The sequence below is a fragment of the Dendrobium catenatum genome, unplaced genomic scaffold (assembly GCF_001605985.2).
Source record: "Dendrobium catenatum unplaced genomic scaffold, ASM160598v2 fragScaff_scaffold_54, whole genome shotgun sequence".
Lineage (NCBI taxonomy): Eukaryota > Viridiplantae > Streptophyta > Magnoliopsida > Asparagales > Orchidaceae > Dendrobium > Dendrobium catenatum.
The window spans coordinates 577,151-601,308 of NW_021318516.1; the positions used below are offsets into that span (position 1 = coordinate 577,151).

Below are 24,158 nucleotides of genomic sequence, written 5' to 3' on the forward strand. Positions count from 1 at the left end.
ATAGGTCCCTAATTAAATTAAATTTAATGTGTTAGTGGCAAGCAGAATATAAGAATTTAAGGCCGACCAATTTTCTGTGTAGGAATTTTGGAGAACATAAATGAATGAATGATAATGCTTCCTAAAGATTTTTATAATGCACCTAATGATTTTTGTTCACCACTACCTTACATCCACTACCCATTTTTGGCTTCTTTTCATGATTGCATTGCCTTTAATTCCCATCATTTATTTGCCCTTTTGATTTTATTTATAATATTGAGATCTTTATTATGACATTAAATAATCTTTTTTTGTAATAAATAAATAAAAATATTTGTAAATATAGTATTTATAATTTGATTTCTTGAGAAAAAAAGTTATAAAAAAATTAGATAGTCTAATAGCTCATTTGATAATTACTTGAAATTTGATTGATCCAAGAAGGTGATTAGCACTAATTACATGCTAAAAGTAGTGTTGATCATTAGATCATAAGAAGGATATGAGTATGATCTCACACTCACAATGGTGAGCTAGGGGTGGAATAATTTAGGTTTTCATTATTAATAGGTGGGGTCAGGGTGGTCTACATAATTTTAACATTGTATGTGGTGCTAAAGGTTTAGCTCATTCATATATGATGGACCTACCATTTTAGCTTTTATTGTTAGGCTCTTGGGGGTCACTTCATAATGAGAAGGATTGTATTAATGATTTAAAATTTGAATTAATTTGATAAATCTATTTAGCTTTAATTAGGTGAATTCTTATTTTGATAGGGAGAAAAGATCAAATTTCCTCTTATTTAAAATCTTATTTGTAGTTTTTAAATGTATGATTAAAATTATCTATTGTGATTTAGCATAACTTAGATTATACTTTGAACTTATTTAAATGTAACATATAAAGCAAAAAATTTATTTGATTAAGAATGAATTTAGTTGCTTTTTTATTTTATTTTAAAGGGTCCATTAGTACGTGTATGCCTGTAATTTAGGCTAATACTTAGGGGTCAATTGAGTAACTTGAGAGTTTGAGGGGTTGGAATTTGGGTTGCTCAGTCTTGGGAGAAGAAGAAAGAGAATAAAAGGTGAATTAGGAAAGTTTGCCAGCAAGATTCTAAGTCTTTACACTAAACACTTAGCTTGAATGTCTTACCAAGCTCAAACAAAGCTCATCTTGATATGTTGGTTGGGGGTTTTAGTTACTAATTACTAAGAGGTCTTGGATTCAAAGTCTATATATGTAACGTGCCAGTGAATTTACCTTAACAGTTCAAATGTCCGAAAAAAAAAAAAAGACTTACAAAGCTCAAAGTTAGATAAGAAACCAGCATACTCCCAAAATAACATCTAAATATTTTTATGCATAAATGCATAATATTAGCATCCAAATCTTAAAATGAATAACAAAACTATCAACTTTCACTTTCAATGACTTATTAAGTTTGTAATAATTGAATTGTGTCATAATCACATTAATGCAAAGATAAGCTAGTTTATTTTAAATACTTATAGTAATGTTAAAATATACACTTAAAAAAAACAATTATATGAATTACTTGAAATATATAGGCTTCTCTATATCAAAATAATCGAAATGAATTAAAGAATACAATATAAATGATTTTGAAAATTTTCGGAATGTGCTAAAAGTGTGGCATAATTTTTGAGGGAAAACTTTATCTCATCTTTTAAAAGATCGAGTGTTACACCACATGCCAGTTGCCGAGAATTAGACTGGAACTATCAGGATCATGATTTCGAGGAATTATAGTTGGGTTCCTGCATGAGACTATCGAATGCAAAAAACAAAAAAAAAAAAAAAAACTTACAAAGCTCAAAGATAGATAAGAAACCAGCATACTCCCAATATAACATCTAAATATTTTTATGCATAATAATAGCATCTAAATCTTAAAATGAATAACAAAACTATCAACTTTCACTTTCAATGACTTATTAAGTTTGTAATAATTGAATTGTGTCATAATCACATTAATGCAAAGATAAGCTAGCTAGTTTATTTTAAATACTTAGTGTTAATTTTATAAATAAATTGTTCATTTATGTGAATATCCCTATAATAATTCACAAGCTATATGTTAGGAGAATTTGAACTTTTAAAAAGATTCATTTTCAATATTTGTAAAAAAAAAAAACTAATAAAGGAAGAAATTTGAATGATATAACTGTAAATATATTTTCCTTCTGTTTTAAGAGGAAAAAAATTCACTCTTCTCCTTTTTATATTTTAAATAAATATAGCCGTTAAACATAAAATTAATATTATTCATATTTTCTTAACATCATCAAAAGTAGTAACCTACACAATTTTATGCATTGTTTAGATCGTTGGATCATCCATCAAATGCATTTAGATAATGATGTTTATAAAGCAATCAATATTTTTTATTGATAAATGTATTTCGATTTGCCGTTTGGGTGGACTCTCGTCGGAACTGCAAATGGGCGAATAACGTTTGATTGAATTGCCCTTAAACATGCTTGAAATTACTCAATTGCAATCAATACTTTTCAATTGCAATCAATACTTTTCAAGTCATTAAAAACAAATTTAAGAGATCAGTATATTTATTTCAGGATGAAAAAATTAAATTTTGTTAGTTGAGAATGAACTGCAGTACTGTAGTTCTTCAATATTTTATAGTTATCATCAACTGCAAGATATTTTTTTTTTTAAATTTTGCAAGTAATAAAAGCCTGAAACAAATAACTTTTTTGTGGGGAAAACCGGAAAACCTGAAACAAATAACTAAATAAATAAAAAGAAAACCTTTACCGATATCCAACGGCACTTAAATTACAAAATTCCAAATTTTCTGAAGTACTATTCATTGATAACTGTTTCTTGTACAAAAAAATAGCTAAAAAACAACATCAAAGTTCTAAAAAAGCAAGCCCAGATTCCAATAACACATTGTTTCGTGCAATGATATGCTCATTCCGTCTCTTAAGTCTTCTGTTATCATTTCATGGAGGCTCCACCAGTCATCATTAGCATCGCCGCTCATGGCCTCAACCTATTCCCTTTATCAGAGCTAAAAGAAGAGATCAGAAAAGCAAATATAAAGAGACTATAGCAGTTTCACTCAGTTCCTCGTTTTTAACTGCTGAAAATCTTAAAGGTTTTGTTCTGATCCTTTAGCTTGTTGAAGTAAATATGAATTTATTCTCTGTATGATCTAACTATCATGAATTTTGGTCATGTAGGCTATGGAGACTCGTTTGCCTGAGCGGCTTGAGAACATTGAAGAAGATGAGTGCTCTGAAGGTTTGATCTCAGCTTCATTACCGCCACCAGAAACTCCCATAGAGACAATGGAGTTTCTAGCGAGGTCTTGGAGCCTTTCTGCCACTGAGCTCTCTACAGCTCTTAGCAACATGCTTCCTCCTGCTCGAGGGCTTCAAAACCATGGAGTAGAGGCAGGAGAAAAGCATGACAAGCAGGTTGTAGAGTCCACATTAGACTCTAGTCCTCCCTTCTCTTCAAGAGAGATTGAAAACTTTAAGGTTTGGTTGTTTAATGATTTCAAATGTCTCTATGTATTTGATTTGAAAAAAGAAGAAGATGAAGAAAGAAACAGTTAGAAACTCTTTATGAAAATTTGACTTGGAGTACAGGACAACAGTAATAACCAGAAAAATACAAAACAAAAACTGTTCTATAAAAAAGAAAAATAATCATTTGAGTGTTGTCATGTAGTATGATACAAATCCATTGTTGGGATCCTCGAAATACAGCAAAGAAAAGGATAAAGGGCAATTTGAGGTGTCGGCAACTGAAGATATTGGAAGATTGAGAAGTTGGAGGAGAAGAATAACGAGAGAGAGTAATTAAAGAATTACAAGTATTCATTAATGAACTATTAACCACTAATACAACTCAAACTATCTATTTTAATTATGTTAACCCATTACAAATCTCTATCATATTGCAAAAAAGCTATTCTTAGCTACTATACTTTTTCAAAAACTAATATAATTAATTGGAACAAAAAAAAAAAAAAACATCATCCACACAATCAAATTGTTATTTTTATTTCTTCTGCAAAATTTCAGTTCCTCAGAGGTGCTTCACGATCTAAAACAATGGTTGGGTGGCTGAAAGAACATAAACAGAGAAGGCGAGTAGAGGCAAGGACAAGAAGTGCACAAATATATGCAGCTACTTCAGTAGCTGGAGTAGCTGCTGCAGTTGCTTCAACTGCAGCTGGCTCAGTCTTTGCTCCTGAATCACTCACAGCTAAATCAAATAGCTCATGTAAAACTAGTGCAGCTATAGCCTCAGCAGCAGCCTTAGTAGCTTCCCATTGTGTGGACATGGCTCAGGCCATTGGAGCAACTCGCGAGCAGATTTTAGCTGTTATTCACTCTGCTGTTAACGCACAAACAACTGGTGATATAATGGCATTAACAGCAGGTGCTGCTACAGGTAATTTACTATAAACTAGAAGATAGTTGCGAGTGAAGAATGGTAATGAAGTTTATTTTCTAATTTTAACTTGTTTTCTGCAGCATTGAGAGCAGCAGCTATATTGAGTGCGAGGTTACAGAAGGAGACTAATGGAACATTGCTTATAGGTGAGAATAAAGAATCAGAAGGGTGTTTATCAGCTCAGGCTTTTGTTTCCAGAGGAGGAGAACTTCTCAAGAGGACTAGAAAAGGCATAGTTCTTCCTATTTGAATTCATTATCAACAACTCTGTGGCAAATAGAAAAAAATAGTTCCTTAATTATTCAACTGATGATTGATGATTTTGAGAAACTACTGACAGGTGATCTTCACTGGAAACAAGTTTGTGTGTACATCAATTCAAATTGGAAGGTAAAATGAAAGTGGGTTAATATTATACCAATCTTAGACTTCATTGAAATTAAGGCTTCATTTGGGTCAACGGCTTTCTTACTGCTTCTTAAAGCAGCTTTTTAGTTCAAAAATTAAAATTTTTGTAAAAGCTACTTTACGTACGAGGCGATAAGAAAACCGTTCCAAACGAAGCCTAATATGACATTTGATTGAAAGTGTAGGTGGTTCTCAAAATGAAAAGCACACACATGGCTGGAACTTTTGTGAAAAAGAAGAAAGGTAAAATAAGTAACTTTGTGAATAGCGGCTTATAAGAGAAATCAGATGTTTTACTAGAAACTGTAACTTTGATCTTGCAGGATTAGTTGTAGAAGTTTGTTCTGATATCCAAGCATGGCCAGGAAGGGAAGTAGCAGATGGAAGTAGTGTAAAGGGTTATTTTGGGATCAGAACTCCAGAGAGATTATTTGAATTTGAATGCAAAAATGGATGTGAAAAACAGATGTGGGTTAACGGTATACAGCAGATAATCAAATTTCGAGCTAATATGAGTACTGCCATGTCAATGTAAATGTTTTTATTAGTTATTAAGATGGCTTCTGTGTGACATGGAGTGTATGTTAATATTGTTTTAAGTCAAGCGATAAGCAAAGCTATAGATTAAAAGAAAATTTATGTATATGTAATATGTATTTTGTTTGATTTGGAATGTTTAAAGGAGAGAGTTAAAAGGGGTGTAATATCTAGCAATATGTAGTTGCTCTTACTGTAGGTTTAAGACAGGTTGATGAACAATAGAGTTTTAATCAGAGAATGCCTCTTACAAATGATCAAAAAATTTTACAAATAGAGTATTATTAGGAAGATTCACTTCTCTCTGTAAATGGGGATAAGTGATGGAGGAGGAAGGTGAAATGCACAGAATATTGAGTTCATATTCAGTCTGGCAAACGCCTAGCTTCATGGATTCTAAAATATTAAACTGTTTCTCATTTATAGGCGTCTTTCATTGCTCCTATTGATTGTAGGGAGTGGCTTAAATGATTGCTAGATAAGTTCAGAAGATGGAGAAATTATACCGCGCGGTCACCGGACGCTGTTCGAAGGCAAATCAGGATGTGTCATATCACTTTTTTTGTTCTGTACCAATGTTGTGTGCTAAGTGATGTGACACATTTTGATTTGCCTCTGAAATAATAGATTTGCCCTTCTTATAATTGGAGCATCGAAATTTTTTTGGAGGTTTCTATGAATAGAGTTCGATAGAGAAAAGTGATCAAAATAGTATCTGACTACATAAAAATACTAATTTGATCTCGTGACTTTTTAAATAGAGATCAAATTAGTCCTTTCGTGAGACCGTTTATATCTCTATTTAAGAATTCAATGGACTGATATGAAACTTTTAAATAATCAAAGGCCATCTTGATCCTTCTTAAAAAATCATTTTAGCAACTAAGCTTCTTAATCCCTTTTAAAAATTTGTGTTAGAAAAATAAGTTTTTATAATCAAATAGGATTAGCTACAACAAAATTAACAAAATGACTAACAGTGATTTTACAAACAGTTACAGTCATCTCCAACATACACTTAATTAAGCAAAAACCAACATCCTAACAAATTAGATAACCATGATTTATATAGCATTAACAAATTAATCAATACAAGTCAAGGGACTGTCTCAGCCTGCTCTCCACCCACAGCGGCGACAGCACAGGAGTCATTCCATACTCCTCCCCTTCCAACCTCACCGGCGGCCACCGCCTCTCCTCCTCCCCTTCCTCCTCCTCCTCCTCCTCCTCCTCTTCCTCCTCCTCCTCTGCCTTCTTCCTCCTCTCCTTCTCCTGATGTTCACTGATCACCACCTTCAACCTCCAGGCCTTCAGCATTCTATCCAAGCTGGCGCTATAAACCAATAAGCCAATCCCACCTTCCCTTACCATCTCCATCTCCACCGCCACTGCAATGCACCGAACGGGTCCCCGGTGGCCTTCCATCACAGCCAAGCACACGTGGAAGCCGCTCCCTTCTTCTCTTCTCCACACTCTTATCGTCGTGTCTTCCGACCCGCTTAGGATTAGCCTTTCCACCGCCGCCAGACACAGTACCGCATACCTTTATATGCAAAGTTTAAACAAACAGTATTGTATTTATAAGCGAATTAGTACATGAAAATTTGGATACATAGTTATTTAATACATTTTTATATTTATTTATTTAGATAATAATACAAATTTTATTAAGAAGTTAATGAGTGTCAATAAATAATCCGACCCGTCAGCCCAACCTAAATCAGATTGAAAAGCTGGGTTTTGGTTGGGTACAAGTTGAAAAGGTCTAGTTAGAGTTGACTCCGAACCTACTTTTAACCTCAAAATGATATCTTTGTTTTTTTTTTCTTATTTTTTTACCTATAAGTATAGTTTTCTTATTTTTGACCAAATGTCATAATAAAAAGTTACCAAATTTGTTTAATAAAAATAGATTAGCATGTCGGGTTTAGGTCATTTGAGTTGTTAGAGGATTAAGTTCAAGTTTATCTTTTTGACTTATTTATTCAACAGGTCAAGTTTAAGTCGATTGGATTTGAATTGGGTCTATTTAGATCATCTACAATCGAACTCATACCACTGTATCTCGTCCACCATTTGCTCCATTCCAACTCCAAATTCCGGTGGTGAACAGTGTGACGCCAATATTGACATCAGATTGTTCACCTACGCAAAAAAAAAAAAAAAAAAAAAAAAAAAAATCGATGTGTGATTTGTCGAAGAAGCACACAAAAAAGAGAAAAGTGCATCAGAGATGGTTACCTTCGCAAGGCGTGCGAAAGAAGAAATGGTGTTCGATTGGAAAAAAATGACTGCATTTTGGAATGAAAAATGAGTTTTTCTAGTTCAAATTCAAATCAACCCATCAATCCGTTTTGACACACTCTAATGATATTTTATAAAATAACTTTAATGTATTTTAAGAAAGCGTAATTTTGGAATGTATTGACGTCACCTGTGGCCTTGGAGGTAGCCGCCATGGTGGTACCTCCCTGTGACCGCCTCCCTCTTCCAAATATTCACATACCCATCCGACGATCCCGAGTACACATAACTTGCTCCACCGCCTCCGCCGCCGGTGCCGCCGACCACTAAGGCGTTGACCGGCGAGGCCTGAAACCTCAGAACCATGGTCAGCGCGTGGCTGTTCTCCCCGTACGTTCTCCGCCACACTTTCACGCACCCATCCGCACCCGCCGTGAACACCCCGCCGTCATCCTGCCCCACCACCACCGCATTCACCCTCCCCTCGTGCGCCACGAAGGAGTCAACGCACGTGCCATCCCCCACTTGCCACGCCTTCACCGTGCGGTCCCAAGACCCGGTGTACAGAATTTCTCCGGCAGTGTATAGAGCCAAACAGGATATCTCCTCCCGGTGCTGCTGCTGCACCCGGTCCTGCCAAAAGAAGCTTCTTTATCAGGCGTTACTTGGATCGAAGTGAAGTGAAGGGAGAATGAAATAAATTTTTAATAAATTAGATAATTTGAATTCATTTATTTAAAATTTAAGAAATTAGAGAATTTGCATTAATTGTTGCTCGAAATTATGGGCTTAGTAATTGACATTGCTTATTTTCATCCACATTCAAAGCCTCATAAACTTCCCACCTGCCTTCGCCGGAAGAGCGAAACTCGCAACCTCCTAGCCGGAAAAGTCGCCACCTTTCGCCACCGCACTCCCGAAGACGCCGACGCCATCGCCACCGCCCAGACTCGCACCCGCCGGTCAGCGTGAGCCGTGAAAAGCGTGTCTCCATGGACCAATATAGCGCGCACATGTGGCCGGCGAGTTCGCAACAGGCCGCGGTCCGCGATGTCGGGCAGGCCCCAGGCCCGAACCCGGTCAGAATCGGAGCCCGTGAGAACGAGCCGACCTCTTGCGGCGAGGGCAATGGCGTGGACGTTGCCTTCCTGGCGGTGGAGAGAGGTGAGGCAATGGTAGTGGATGGAAGGGGACGGACGTTGTGGCGTGTGACCGATGCTGTGGCGGGGAGGGGAGAGAAGCTGCCAGGGGGAGGCGGTGGAGGGGCGGCGAGGGGAGAGGGTGACGGTGTCGGAATGGGGAGGAGAGTGGAAGCCGCGTCGGGCTGGGTCGGGTTCGGGGATGGCCCAGAAGGATTTCTTGCCGTGGAGTTCCATCTAGAGGAGATGTGGTCGCCAGTGTAGCTCGAAGGAGATGGAAGCGCCATATATTTATATACTCATCCAAATTTAAAGTTTGCTTGGGGCTGCCCTAATTTTTTATAATGATTTTTATAAAGTTATTATACATTTGTGATTATAAAAATACCTTAATGGGAAATTGTTAACTAAAAAGTTGTTTTAAAAAACATTAAAAAAAATAGTCCCATTAGTACTTTAATTACAATATTTTCTTAGGAAACCACTTATTTGCCCAAAATTTCAAAGCTACTAATAAGAACTCGAAGAAAACCTCAACAAAATTGGAAATAAGATAGCAATGCCCATTCGAGACCAAGGCCTCATTCAGGACGGTTTACTTACTGCTTCTTAAAACAATTTTCTGATTATTTTTTAAGTAGCTTTTTAGTACTTTTGTGTCCTGGAACATTCACAGTAGTAGAGAGATATAGTGTATAGCATCTGAGCTTTGTATAAAGATTCATCGCACATACTGATGAGAGATATGGGTGCCATAGTCATAAGAGATACCATAATCTTTATGTGAAAAATCCTAAAATGTGAGAAAAATTATGGGGCCTAGCCCAGTTGAAATGAATCTACTAGTGTTTGTAGTTGATTAAAGAGTATATTATATGGTGGGAGTTAGAAGAATTTAGTGATATAAGAGTTGTTATCATGAGCGTGCTGAACGGTTCGTTTGGTTGGTAGGACTTCAGTCAGGTGATGGTGGTCAAAGGGATTATAGTCAGCCGGTGAAGATGATAGGAGGGGCTGTAGTCGTCTGAATGCATTGGTACCAAGAACGACGTGCAATAATCGTTAGAGGGATCATAGTCATCGACAATAGATGCTGGAGAGATTGTAGTCAACAAACGACAAAGGTCAGAAGGCTCGTAGTTAGTCGGTGATGGTGGTCAGAAGGACCATAGTTGGCATGCAATGATTTTTGGATGAGCGGTGGTCCGGCACAGTAGAAGGCCAAATGGAGGTCTGGCGATGTTCGATCAGGTGGAGATCTGGTTGCGGTGGGCAACTAGGTGGAGTTTAGGCTAGTGTCATTAGACGAGCAGTTATTCGACAATGGCCTGTGGACAGACCAACAGATGGTAGTTTGGCAGGGTCGGCAGACAGGCGGTCATCCGACGACGATTGATAGATGGTCGGTGGTCAGGTGAAGATTGACGGACAGGCGTTGGTCCGACAATGGCCGGCGAATGGGTGATGGTCTGGTGACGGTCAACAGAAGTTCATCGTCGGTTGTGCTTAGGTAGAGCTCAAGATCCTTGAAACCTCATGGCTCTCTCTCATGTCTAGCAAAAGGTCTTAAGCATCCTTTCATATGAGAAGTGAGGATCTATTTATAGATTTTTTGAAGTGGCATGCTCCATAAATATGGAAAATATCCATTGGAGTGGTCAATCAGATGGCTTATATCGATTCCCTTGATCAAAGAACGCCCATCAAGCATTTGAGTGTCATAATGATGTAACAATCAAGCATTCTTGGGCTCGTTGGATTCGTCTTGTCGAGCCGCTCAATTCGACTATAAGCATGCTATATTTGGATATCATTTGATCATCCAATTTATGCTTTAAAGCTTCCAAATATTTTATGGTCCTCTGATTTGGATCCATTTGGGCTCATATTGGATCGATTTTGGTGTCGTTGGGTTCGTCTCTTCAAGACATTCAGTTTGACTATAAGTTTGTTGAAATTGGAGTTCATATGATCCGAAATTTAATTTTAAAAGTCGTTAGCTTGAACATGCCTCAAGATTTGTGCTCGATCAATATAATTTTTGGTGGCTTATCAAGTACTAAAAAAATTTTTTCTCAAAAGCTACTTTATAAAATATTAAGATGGTTATCCCAAACAAAGCTTAATTCCCATCCATTTGTTCTTGTTCGATGCCCTATTTTGCATGATAAGTTCTTTTTGATCTTTTACAGTTTTGTTTTGGTTAAGTTTTAGTTAAACAAATCAAACATATTTTAGCACCATCTGATCACAAAAGATCTAAATTCGCATAAAATATTGTGATTTATGAGACAGGATTTGAGGCATTGAAGGTGTGAGATATGTCCCATTTCAGAATTCAAAGAGTTTTGTACACTGATACGGCAGAGCATATCAGCTCATTTTAAAGCACAAAAGATCTGAAGAGATTGCTCGAATCACTTTGTCTCGTACATGAAAAAGAAAAAAAAAACAAGCCAAGTTTCATCATCAATTTTTTAATAATATTGCTATAAATTTTTATTAAGTCTTTTTTCAGGATGACTTTTTTATTGATTTTTAGACTTCATTTGAGACGGCATCCTGGAACATTCACAGTGGTAGAGAGATATATTGTATAGCGTATGAGCTTGGTACAAAGATTCATCGCACATACTGATGAGAGATAGGGGTGCGAGAGTCATAAGAGACACCATAATTTTTATGTGAAAAATTCTAAAATGTGAGAAAAATTATGGGCCCTAGCCCAGTTGAAATGAATCTACTAGTGTTTGTAGTTGATTAAAGAGTATATTATATGATGGGAGTTAGAAGAATTTAGTGATATGAGAGTTGTTCTCAAGAGTGTGTTGAACGGTTCGTTTGGTTGGTAGGAAAGTAGTCAGGTGATGGTGGTGAAAGGGATTATAATCGGCCGGCGAAGATGATAGGAGGGGTTGTAGTTGTCTGGATGCATTGGTACCAAGAACGGCGTGCAATAATTGTTAGAAGGATCGTAGTCAACGACAATGGACATCGAAGGGATCATAGTCAATAAGCGACGGAGGTCAAAAGGATCGTAGTCAGTCGGTGATGGTAGTCAGAAGGATCATAATTGGCATGCAACGGTTTTTGGATGAGCGGTGGTCCGGCGCAAGGCCAAACAGAGGTCTGACAATGTTCAATTAGGTGGAGATCTGACTGCGGTGGGCAACAAGGTGGAGTTTAGGCTAGCGTCAGTAGACGGGCAGTTATTTGACAATGACCTGTGGACAGACGATAGTTAGGCGGGGTCGGCAGACAGGCTGTTCTCCGACGATGATCGATAGATGGTCGGTGGTCAGGTAACGATCGACGGATGGGCGTTGGTCCAACGATGGTCGGCGGATGTGTGATGGTCTGGTGACGGTCGATAGAAGTTCACCGTCGGTTGTGCTTGGGTAGAGCTCTAGATCCTCGAAACCTCATAGCTCTCTCTCATGTCTAGAAAAAAGTTTCAAGCATCCTTTCATATGCGAAGTGAGGGTCTATTTCTAGATTTTTTGAAGTGGCTTGCTCCGTCAATATGGAGAAGATCCATTGGATTGGTCAATCAGATGACTCATATTGATTCCCTTGATCAATGAAAGCCCATCAAGCATTTGAGTGTCATAATGATGTAACAATCAAGCGTTCTTGGGCTCGTTGGATTCGCCTTGTCGAGCCGCTCAATTCGACTATAAGCATGCTATATTTTGATATCATTTGATCATCCAATTTATGCTTTGAAGCTTTCAAATATTTTATGGTCCTCTGATTTGGATCCATCTGGGCTCAGATTGAGTCGATTTTGGTGTCGTTGGGTTCGTCTCTTCAAGACATTCAGTTTGACTATAAGTTTGCTGAAATTGAAGTTCATATGATCCGAAATTTAATTTTAAAAGTCGTTAGCTTGAACATGCCTCAAGATTTGTGCTCGATCAATATAATGTTTGGTGACTTATCAAGTACTAAAAAATTTTGTTTTCTCAAAAGCTACTTTATAAAACATTAAGATGTTGTCCCAAACAAAGCTTAATTCCCATCCATTTGTTCTATTTTCGATGCCTTATTTTGCATGATAAGTTCTTTTGATCTTTTACAGTTTTGTTCTGGTTAAGTTTTAGTTAAACAAATCAAACATATTTTAGCGCCATCTGATCACAAAAGATCTAAATTCGCATAAAATATTGTGATTTATGAGACAGGATTTGAGGCATTGAAGGTGTGAGATATGTCCCATTTCAGAATTCAAAGAGTTTTGTACACTGATACGGCAGAGCATATCAGCTCATTTTAAAGCACAAAAGATCTGAAGAGATTGCTCGAATCACTTTGTCTCGTACATGAAAAAGAAAAAAAAACAAGCCAAGTTTCATCATCAATTTTTTAATAATATTGCTATAAATTTTTATTAAGTCTTTTTTCAGGATGACTTTTTTATTGATTTTTAGACTTCATTTGAGACGGCTTTCTTACTGATTTTAAAACCAAATTTTTAGTACAAGATTTAAAATTATTGTACTAAAAAATTATTTTAAGAAGCAGTAAAAAAGCTGTCCTAAATGAAGCCCTGAAGTAATGTTTTAATAAAAAAAAAGTGACAAAAACTAAAATTAGGACAACTTTCTTACTATTTCACTTTTCAAATCGTAATCACAATTTTTATTTAGTCATTAATTTTTCATCATTTTCAATAAATTTTTTTTACAGCATCTTTCAAAAGCTGTATGTTTTCTAAAGCAGCTTTAAGAAAAATTATTTTCCTCACAATAGCTTAATCACCTTTGTAAAAAACTACAGCCACCACAAACAGATCATGTATTTGTTTGCGATGTCGGGAACTTGATGTAAAAGTAGTTGGAACTTAGTAGCATAAATTTGTTTTGAAAATAGTGAAAAATTAATTATCAAATAAAAATTAGGATTGCAATTTGAAAAGCAAGCAGCAAGAAAGCCGTCTTAAATGAAGCCTTAGGCTTTATTTAGGATGGCTTTCTATTGCTTCTTAAAATAATTTTTTAGTATAAAAATTTAAAATTTTTAACTAAAAGTTGTTTTAAGAACCAGTAAGAAAGCCGCCCCAAACGAGACATTAATATTACATTGATATTAAAATAATTTGATAATTTAGGTACGGGTGGTTTTCATTAATACTGTAACATGAAATATGATTCGTGTTATAAATAGGTCACGTGATTAGAATGGGATTCAAACTACGAGGATGAACTGTTTAGTTACTCGATGAGTGCAATCTATTTATTAAATAAGTTGTTTAATATATATATATATAAAAAAAATTCATTTTTAAAGCAACTTCATAGTACAGAAATTTGTATTTTAAACATTTTTATATGAAAAACTTACTTTAAAAAGTAATAAAAAAAATTATTCTCGCGAAAAAAATATACATTATACCCTCAATGCAAGATATTTCTAAATGACTTATCGCTACTCTAAGCAAGTTGTCTTATTTTTGTTTTGTTCATTTAAAATATGGTAAGATAATTTTATGTTTAAAATATGTTAACTTTTTTTTTTTCAATTATGTATATCCTATGCTCTGCTTAATATTTAGGATTATTTATCTCCATATGATGCCTCTCATTTTTCATGCAATTATTCACTTAATGGTTGTTTATTCAATTAGTACAAATAATTGTAATATCTTATGAAAAATAAATAATTCTTTTTCACCAATAATATTTTGATTTGAGTCATATAGTATCATAGATCACACTGAATCAGATCAGTGCAAGAGGATTGTTGCGGACTCGAATATTCATGGTGGTAGAGAAACATAGAGTTTATGATTCAAGCTTTGTACGAAAATCTAGCTACCATGTCTAAGAGAGAGGGGTGCAAGAGTTGACCCATTCCTTAATCTAGAGGCGATGCAATTATAAGAGTTTGGAGGGTTGGGCAGAAGTCTAATGATGTTCGGGCAGCCGGACAAAAGTCTCGTGATGGCCAGCGATAGGGTTGAAGTTTGGCGGTTGCTTGGCAGTGGTTCGACGGTAATAGGTAGCCGGGCGGTGGTCTGAAGAAAATTGGTGGTCGGTTGATAGTGCGATGACAATCGGCGGCCGGTTTGTGGTGCAATGACAATTTGTGGCTGGTCGATAGTCCGGCGACAATCGGTGGCCGGTCGGTGATCGGATGGAGGTTCGACAACGATTGGCTGTCGGGTGGTCCAAGGATGATTGGACGGAAGTTTGGTGGCGGTCGATGGTCGACAGCCGGATTGTGGTCCGGCACAATCCGACGGGTAGGACTGCAAGCGAACCAAGCGTTCGACGAGCTACTCGTTATTCTATTCGATTAAAGCTCGTTTGTGATCGTTTAATTAACTAAACATACAAACTTGAATAATATTTTAAATACTCAATTTTTAAATAAACAAACTTGAACACTTATGTGTTCGACTAATTTATGTTCACGAACAACATCATTTGAAGCTCGTGAACAAGCTCGACATTAAGCTCGATAAGAAGCTCGATTTGTGTTTGATTTTCAACTCATGAATAAGCTCGATAAAAGTAATTAATATTTGATTATAGAATATGCAACATGTACGTTTCATTTAAAAATATATTCATATTGATTAATGTTATTTTTATTTTATATAGATAATTGCTTTTATTATAAATGTGTTTGTTCGTAGATATATTCATGAACATGTTTGTTTGATAGTTTAAAAAAATTCGTTAAATATATTGGTGAACATGCTCGATGTAATAGTTTGTCAGGAAGCTCGATAAAACTCGTTTGATAAGTTAATGAACATCTAAAAGTAGAGCTCGTTCATGCTTGTTTGTTTAAAGCTCGATAAGCACTAAATAAATCGAACATGAACTAATCATGAACCGAACATGAACACTCATTAATTTAAACGAACCAAATATGAACACAAACAATAAAGCTCGAACAAACATGAACCAAACTTGAACAAGCTGATATTAAATGAACACAAACATGAACACTCACATACTCGGCTCGGCTCGATTCGTTTGCAGCCCTACCGGCGGGCGACTTTTATTGATTTCCTTGATCATAAAGTGATCATCAAGCATCAAGCATTGAAGTGCCTTAATGGTGTCAGAATTAAGTGATCTTGTGCTTGTTGGATTCGTCTCTTTGAGCCACTCGATTCTATTATAAACATGTCATATTTAAACATCACTTGGTCATCCAATGAATGCTTTAAACCTTTCAAATATGTTTCGATCCCTTGATTTGAACTCATTTGGGCTCAGATCAGACTGATATCGATGTCGTTGGGTTTGTTTACTTGAGATGTTCAATTTGATTATAAGTTTGTTGAAATTAGAGTTTGGATGGTCCCATATTTAAGTTCAGAAGTTTTCAACCATGATATATCTCGAGATTCATACTTGATTAAGACAATTTCTGATGATGTATCAAGGATAATTTTAAATCATCAAGAATATGTACATACCACATCATAAGTGTCACATCCCGAGATCTAAAGTGAAAGATTTTTTTTCTTTTATTATATTTTCTATTAACAACCAATAATCAATCATTTACAACCAGATAATTTTACATCCGAAGTTAATTAATTACATTACAGGAAATAAATACAAAACGAAAAACATCATTCACATACTGTAATCAATTATGTCTCATATTCTCTCTGTTCTTATACTTATATTCCCTATACACAAAAGAGTTATACATTTAAATCGAAAGAAAACTAAAATATCATTACAGCTAAGCTTCAATCCACAAGCTCTTTACCCTAACATGAAATGATATAAAACTACATAATGAGCATGAAAGTCGAACAAGTAATCAGAAATATTACAATTGAAATCAATGCAATAAGAAGATAAATAATATGTTGTAAATTATATATAAAAAAATTAATGCATCATTATCTATACAAATTATCTATACCAATCACTTAATTTATAACACATCACATCTTAGTTTATTACATCACTAGTCATAATTTCAATAAATAGTATTAGTATAGTAATATTATTACTATCAGTATTCTTAGTCTCAATCACAATAATAATTGATTATTAATAATAGTAAGTATCAATATAGTGTAATATCAATAACAGTAAGGAGTAATCAATAACAATAATCAGTATTAGTATAGAATTCAAATATTCAGAAGAATTAATATATCTTGGTCTTGCTTATGCACTTATGACTCTCAATTAGTCACCCCTTATAACTTCTAATTAAAGAAGTCCTTATAACTCCTCTTGAAACACATGACAATTGCCCCAATTTCTTATAACTCATAATCAATCACTAGCTCCTTATGACTCTCATCCACTAATTCCCACTAGTGGACCACGTGGATTTTTAGGATATCATATGAGGTTATCATATCATATCCATACATCAAATCAAATTTGGACTAGTAGCAATATTATATTCTTGCATAACTCAATCATTTTTGACATTTCAATACATATTGCTCTGTGGTCTTATATATCATGTCAAATCACAGTACAACACTTTTCAACCCATTTTCACTGTGCCTTTTTCCTACTCATTTTATCCGGAAATTCTTTTACACATTTAATTGGTGAAAATGCAATAAAATTATATCATTTTATTCAAACTGATCAAATCTATAACATATCAAAAGTTATATAGAGAAATATTACGAAATTAGGAGATAATATATTTTTTATAGATTTATGAGAGATAATAAATCCGTAGAAATCAAAATTATCAAAAACAGAAGTAAGAGAATAGTTACTTAAAATGATCAGAACACTTTTTACAAGAGAAGCGATAGACAAAAAATGGATATGAAATTACTTTCTATCTTCTTCCTCTCCCTTCTCCCTTTCCTTTCCGAGCAAGCCACAGGCGAAAATGGGGGAGGTGACGGTATTGGAAGACTTTAATGCTTAGGTTTATAATATATATATACTAGTGACCTAGCACTACAACGCTCAGACTCATTGCCACAGTTCTGCATGTAGAATCCAGAATTACTATAAAACACTGCAATAACATTTTCTAACGTAGCTGTGCTCTTAAACCTAACGTCGCAGCGCTCACAAGTACAACACCGAAGCACTCTAATTCAAACATATATTCAAAATTTTATATTTTAAAATACCTTTCATTTTCGAGTTGCTGCACTAAGATCCCAAGATTGTTCGATGTCCCTGTATCATCATCAACCTAATCAACTCCATCCTTGCCCTTGTCATCCCCGTTGGCCTTATCAGTCATTGTTGCCTTCCTCGTTGACCCTGCTATTATTGTTATTATTGCACAATTTTAAAAAATTATTATTATTACATAACTTAAAAAATTATTATATACCAATGTTGTTGTCTATTCTTTAAGTCCTAAGTGGAAAAAATAAATTGTTACATTAAATAGTCCACAACTAATATAAAACTTGTCAAACAATCATAATATTATATATTCATATAAAATTTAATTCAATTTTAAATCAATCAAATTAAAAAAAAATAGTTCCTTAAATTTATTTTACAACTAATTACAAAATTTGTAGTGTTTATTAAAATATCCATGTATAAATAATTGCAGCAGAGTAGCCCCTACATCTTAAGTTTTAAATGAGAATTTATCTGCATACTGTAATTTTATTAAAATAAAATAAATTTATAAAAGAAAAGACAAAAACGACCCTGCATATGCTCTAATGCCTCAGATTTCCTTTAGACTGTTTCAATGGGGGCCATTTTGTAAATTTAGCAGCACTTAATGCCCGTCTACTGTATATTCTACTGTCATTACTGTTGTCTTCGGAAGATCAAGAGAGTTCCTGAACCAAAAACCCAATGCGAGCTAACAATCAAGATCCTAAAAGGCTCTTTAGGTTTGTCTTTCTTCTCAATTTGATATTTTTTTCACATATCTAGAAGGATTTTTATCTTTTAAAGCATTCCTGCGTCTCTTTTTTATGTATTTTTTGATGTAATTGTTCAGCATTTTATGTCGTGTAAGCAATGCTTTGACCTAGAAATCATGATTCTATGCGCATCGACATTCACGTGGTTAATTTAATGTAGATTCAAGCTTGTTATGAAACCCTAAAGAGTTTCTTAGAGAGCTCGAGATTGATCATGTTTTCTACTTTGAATATTTTCTGCTTTTAGTTTTGAAGTTGTATCAGAACATTCTAAGTTCTAGAGGTCATTTTGATAATTTCAGATGCATTATTCTGAAATTATTCTGTATTTTATGTTTTCAATTCATTATTGCATGGAAGAACTTCAATGATGATGGAGAATGCGGAGGAGGATAGATAAAGAAAATATAAAATGTGATAAGGCTAACATTGATGATATGATGGAAGAACTTTATTGATGACTATTACGATTTCTTTTGGTTTTCATTTTAAAATTTCCTCGATGTTGGTTTGAACTAACTTAGTAGTTTTATCTTCTTCTCTAGGTTATGGAATGATTGAAGTTTTGGAGAGGTCAATATGGAAGGTTATATTGCCAAGTCTCAATTGCTGTGCTATGTCAGAAGGAGAAGGATGGTTTCAGTGATGGCTTTGATAGTTGCTGTTGTTTTAATCCTTCAAATCTTCACACTTCCCTCTAGAATTGCTATTCAACCCCATTTTCCTTCTTCCAAATTACCTGCAAGTGATATGGGAAGCTCGCAAAATACGGATTTTTATTCTCAATCCCTAAGACTTGGAACACTCCCTCTGTCAAGTGACTCACATAACTTGATCGATTCCATAAAGATTTTCAAGGAACCAGATCATGGTTTTAGCATCAAAGAAATGAATGAAAAGTCGGAGCAAGATGAGGACTCTGATGGTATTATTGACCTGGATGAAGATGAAGAAGCTGATACGGAATTTGCAGTCAATCTTGAAGATGAAAACATGTTAAAGACCGTTAAGGATTCAGAAGATAATTTTTTTTTGATAGAAGATGGGATGAGCAAAGAAAATACTCCATTAGTGGTTGAACAAACAGGAATTACAGGTAATGAACGAGAGGACATTGAAGGAACATTGAGTGTGAATTCAGGCAATGATGCTGTGTTTCCAGTACCTATAAGTTCATCAGGAAAAGTTTCAACTTTACAGAGTAAGAAGAATAAACAAGAACCTGGTGATGGAGCATCAATGTCATCTGAGACTTTACCAACCATATTACGTGCCAATGAAAGTGCTGGTAACACCTCAAGGAAAAAGAAGAAGCTGGAAATGCCTCCACTATCAGTGTCTGAAATGGACATGCTACTGCTTAAAAATCGTGCTTCACGCCGTTCAATGGTACCTGTATTCTCTTGGAGAATCTCACTTAGGTTTTGTTTGGGACAGCTTTTTTATTGCTTTTCAAACCAACTTTTTAATACAAAATTTTTATTTATTTACTCGAAAGCTGATTTAAGAAGCAACTAAAAAGCTGTCTCAAACGATGCCTTAATCTCATTATATTTCATATAAAATGTATTTCCAGTCATTTGACATATTCAGCCATTTGTAGAGACCTAGATGGTCATCAGCAATTGACAAGCAGATTTTGGCTGCCAAGAAAGAGATTGAAAAAGCTCCACCCCTACAAAATGATCAACTCTTCTTTGCTCCGTTGTTCCGAGACATTTCAAAGTTTAGAAGGTTAGTTAATTATGTGATATAAATCTTTATTATATTCTGTTTATGAAAATTCAGCTATTTTCTTTTGCACATGTTTTTTATTCTTATATCTTGTATATGTGGAAGAATAAATTAGGGAAAAAAATCAGTAGACTTTAGTCCCTAGTACTTGTTTGTAGATGTTCTGTGTATGAAGAATGTCATCCAATGAAAATTCCTCTGAAATAATATAGGCCCATTAAAAATAAAATATAATTAAATGTAAGCTTTCTGTACAGATTATTGAATGTATTTTAAATATGTGTATGCGATAAACCATCTAATGAAAATCTTATCTCTTTGATAGTTAACAATAGATGAGGATGAGGATGCTCAGGTGGATGAGTGGCTTTACTCTTAGAGATAGGATATGAAATGAGCTTATTCGTGAAAAAGTTGGAGTAGCTCCAGTGGAAGATAAGATTAGAGAGAGTCGCCTTAGATGATTTGGTCACATAAAACGGTGGCCTTCCAATGACCCGGTTAGGAAAATAGAGATATTATATTTGACTTATGTTAAGATAGGTAGAGGTATACCTAAAAAGAATTGGTTAGAGAATATTAGAAATGATATTTTCTTATTATATTTAAACGAGAGTTTGACTTTTAATAGGACGGAATGGAGGAAAAGGATTCATGTAGCTTACCCCATGTAGTGGGATAAAGGCTTGATGTTGTTGTTGATAGTTAACAATAGAATTGAAACTAAGAATATCCGATGACAACTTAAGCCATCAGTGTTTATTTAACAACATTAAAAGCAGGGTAAAGACTACTATAAATGATAAAATAGCAAAAAGAAATGTCTAAGCTACTTAGAAATTTAGTGAGTAATTAACTTCTGACTAGGAAGCTGTAACCTGTAACAAAGAAATTACTGAGATGGAACAAATCAACTCTTCATTGAAGTATTTTTGGTTTTGGAAACAAAAATAAATATTTTCTCAGGATGTCCTAATGCAATTTATGGCTAGGATAAGTGTCGGAGTTGCTTTGAGATTAGTGCAATATACATTTTCTAAGTCCATCATTAATCTCAAAGCAAATCGAATAGTTTCAAGGCTCATTCTCAGTCAAGTTCCTCATGCAGGAGCTATGAACTGATGGAAAAGACTCTCAAAATCTATATCTATCAAGAAGGAAAAAGGCCAATATTCCACCAACCACTTCTTGGAAGCATTTATGCATCTGAAGGATGGTTCATGAAGCTTATGGAGAGCAATAATCACTACCTTGTTAAAGACCCCAGGCAGGCTCATCTCTTCTACATGCCTTTCAGTTCTCGTCTCCTACAGTTGTCCTTGTATATCCGCAATTCTCACAATCGAACTGCCTTAAGAAAACATCTAAAAAACTATGTAGATATGATTGCAGCAAAATATCCTTTCTGGAATAGAACAGGTGGGGCTGACCATTTCCTTGCCGCTTGTCATGACTGGGTATTCTCAATCTTCAAACTATTATGTATTTCACTGTTAAAACTTAAAAAGCTTCTTTCTTTACCAGCTTTCTCTTTGCAACAGTCACTGTATGAAACAAAGAATACCATGGATCACAGCATCCGTGCACTCTGCGTCGCTGATCTCGGCATCGGATTCCAGTTAGGCAAAGATGTTTGTCTTCCTCAAACCTATGTCCGTTCGCCGAAGAACCCTCTGAAAGACCTTGGCGGACGGCCATGGAACCAAAGACCAATTCTTTCCTTCTACGCCGGAAGCTTACACGGCAACCTTCGCTCCGTTCTGCTGAAGCATTGGGAGAACAAGGACCCTGACATGAAAATATTTAGCCCATCAACATTTCATGCAGAGAAGAACAAGATGAACTATATCCAGTACATGAAGAACAGCAAGTACTGCATCTGCCCAAGGGGCTATGAGGCAAACAGCCCGAGATTAATGGAGTCTATATTCTTTGAATGTGTTCCAGTGATCATAGCAGACAATTATGTTCCCCCTTTCTTTGAGATACTGAACTGGGAGAAGTTCTCAGTGATTGTTCCTGAGAAGGATGTTCCAAGACTTAAAGAAATACTGGTATCGATTCCTGAGTCAGAGTATAGGGAGTTGCAGAGAGGGGTCAAGAAGGTTCAGCAGCACTTCCTGTGGCACCACAAACCTGTGAAATATGATTTGTTTCATATGATACTCCACTCAATTTGGTTCAGTAGAGTTTATAACATAAAACCTAGATGAAAAGAGTGTAATTTGGCTTGTAGTATGGGAAGAAGCTCCATGGTGAGTTGAATCTGTAAGCTCTTTGTAACATAAGTGATAAGTAATGCTTCTTCTTTGGCTGTCTTCTCTTGTAATACCAGGCATTGCTATGCTCATGTAATTAGACATCTGTTGTAGGATTTTGCAGAGTTCTTGAAGTAGCACCTCGTTGATTCAGATCATAAAAAAAAATTATTGTGCGGGTACCAAAGTCTGTTTAGAGACTAATAAAAATGTATCACATCATCTTTTTATTGTACCGCGGCTCAGTACTGTTCGATACCATGGCTTAATGCCGCTTGGTACTGCGGCATCTGGACGTAAAGCTGCGTCCGATGCCCGCACAGAATTATCTCTCCAGAGCATGGGTGTCACACGGAAGACACCAAAATATCTTTCAGAAAAATGGAGAATGTATAAATCTACACTCGGTGGTTTGCCTAGCAGAGAGCAGAAAAAATGGATTTTCACTCTTGATTGGCTCTCCCTTCATCTCCTCCCTCCTACAAAGCCGAAGGGCTCCTATTTTTCTCTCAAATAAAGCTCAATATTGAAAAAAAAACCTCCTTATTTTTGTTAGATATTGTGTGTGCAAGTTGAAACAACTCTGCTCTCTTGGAAGAGATTAGTAGGGTGTTAAAAATTGACCTGATTCTTCAACCTGATTTGAACTCGACTAAAAAAAATCGGATTCGGTTGACCCGTTTAATAAACTGCCGGGTTTAAATTGACTTACAAACCTGTTTTTTATCCTAAAATATCCTGTTTAACATTTTAAAAAAATATTTTATATGTGATTTTAATCATATTATTTTTTTATTAAATATTATAAATTTTACAGCTAATAAGTTTTATTTTTTTTTTAATCAAAACACGTTAAACTGGTTGGATTCTGATCATTTGGGTTGTTAGTGAGTTAGATTTATATGTGTTACGGGTTAGGTTTGAGTTGATTGAATTCGAATTAGGTTAATTTTGGATTGAACTTAAACCTGACCAGTTGACCCATTTTGATACTTCTTGAAATTACCATTTTTGTTTTTGAAAAAAAAAATAGGTCTTGAAAATTCAATATGATTGGAAATTAATTCATTGCTCTAATTACCAATCATTTACTTTCAATCGGTTAAATATGTTAGCAAATACCCCTAACATTCCAAACCTAAGGGTGACTCTAAGTGTTCATTGGCTTAACTTCACGAAAAATTGTTCTGTGTGGACACCGGACGTCGTCCAGAGTAGAATCAGAGTGCGCCATGTTACCATTTTGTTATGTACCGCGACTATGTACCGCTGTGTATCAAGTGATGTGAAATGCTCTGATTTGCCTTCGAACAGTCCGACGTCCTCAGAGAATAATCTTTCTAACTATATATACATGCTTGCCCTCTTAATCTATCTCAAACCTAAACTCTCCTTCAAATGAACCAAACAATCCCTTTAAATCTTTACATGCCAAAACCAAAATCAAAATAAATTTATTGTATTGCAAAATAAATAATCAAATAATTCATAAAAAAATTAATTCAATTTTAATTTTTAATAGTAATCGTATTAAATAAAATG

At 35.2% G+C, this 24,158-nt stretch overlaps 3 protein-coding genes across 3 annotated transcripts; 2 read left to right on the top strand and 1 right to left on the bottom strand.

Moving 5' to 3' along the window:
- The first annotated feature begins 2,847 nt into the window (after window positions 1-2,847).
- Window positions 2,848-5,606, top strand: LOC110103885 (VAN3-binding protein). The gene is made up of 7 exons (XM_020832756.2): window positions 2,848-3,130; window positions 3,216-3,515; window positions 4,065-4,437; window positions 4,521-4,670; window positions 4,781-4,830; window positions 5,034-5,091; window positions 5,172-5,606. Exons 2-7 carry the CDS (start codon window positions 3,219-3,221, stop codon window positions 5,381-5,383), a joined length of 1,140 nt encoding a protein of 379 aa, XP_020688415.1. The 5' UTR covers window positions 2,848-3,130; window positions 3,216-3,218; the 3' UTR covers window positions 5,384-5,606.
- An 865-nt stretch (window positions 5,607-6,471) lies between these two features.
- LOC110103868 (protein JINGUBANG-like) lies at window positions 6,472-9,005 on the bottom strand. The gene is made up of 4 exons (XM_028694935.1): window positions 8,475-9,005; window positions 7,820-8,262; window positions 6,676-6,928; window positions 6,472-6,609 (listed from the first exon to the last, which is right to left on the bottom strand). Exons 1-4 carry the CDS (start codon window positions 9,003-9,005, stop codon window positions 6,472-6,474), a joined length of 1,365 nt encoding a protein of 454 aa, XP_028550768.1.
- Window positions 9,006-18,457: 9,452 nt separating this feature from the next.
- On the top strand, window positions 18,458-22,798 carry LOC110103890 (probable glycosyltransferase At3g07620). The gene is made up of 5 exons (XM_020832764.2): window positions 18,458-18,591; window positions 19,170-20,013; window positions 20,228-20,358; window positions 21,467-21,815; window positions 21,900-22,798. Exons 2-5 carry the CDS (start codon window positions 19,204-19,206, stop codon window positions 22,569-22,571), a joined length of 1,962 nt encoding a protein of 653 aa, XP_020688423.1. The 5' UTR covers window positions 18,458-18,591; window positions 19,170-19,203; the 3' UTR covers window positions 22,572-22,798.
- Window positions 22,799-24,158: the final 1,360 nt, after the last annotated feature.

Bases quoted from the DNA above. Each gene is read 5' to 3' on its own strand.
- LOC110103890 (XM_020832764.2), top strand. From the start codon at position 19,204: ATGGAAGGTTATATTGCCAAGTCTCAATTGCTGTGCTATGTCAGAAGG. The intron at 20,014-20,227 runs GTACCTGTATTC...AGCCATTTGTAG, and splicing joins GTGCTTCACGCCGTTCAATG to AGACCTAGATGGTCATCAGC. The intron at 20,359-21,466 runs GTTAGTTAATTA...TTCCTCATGCAG, and splicing joins GACATTTCAAAGTTTAGAAG to GAGCTATGAACTGATGGAAA.
- LOC110103868 (XM_028694935.1), bottom strand. From the start codon at position 9,005: ATGGAACTCCACGGCAAGAAATCCTTCTGGGCCATCCCCGAACCCGAC. The intron at 6,929-7,819 runs GTGACGTCAATA...TTGCATATAAAG, and splicing joins GGCTACCTCCAAGGCCACAG to GTATGCGGTACTGTGTCTGG. The intron at 6,610-6,675 runs GTGATCAGTGAA...GAAGAGGAGGAG, and splicing joins AGGCCTGGAGGTTGAAGGTG to GAGGAGGAGGAGGAGGAAGG.
- LOC110103885 (XM_020832756.2), top strand. From the start codon at position 3,219: ATGGAGACTCGTTTGCCTGAGCGGCTTGAGAACATTGAAGAAGATGAG. The intron at 3,516-4,064 runs GTTTGGTTGTTT...GCAAAATTTCAG, and splicing joins GAGAGATTGAAAACTTTAAG to TTCCTCAGAGGTGCTTCACG. The intron at 4,671-4,780 runs GCATAGTTCTTC...AACTACTGACAG, and splicing joins TCTCAAGAGGACTAGAAAAG to GTGATCTTCACTGGAAACAA.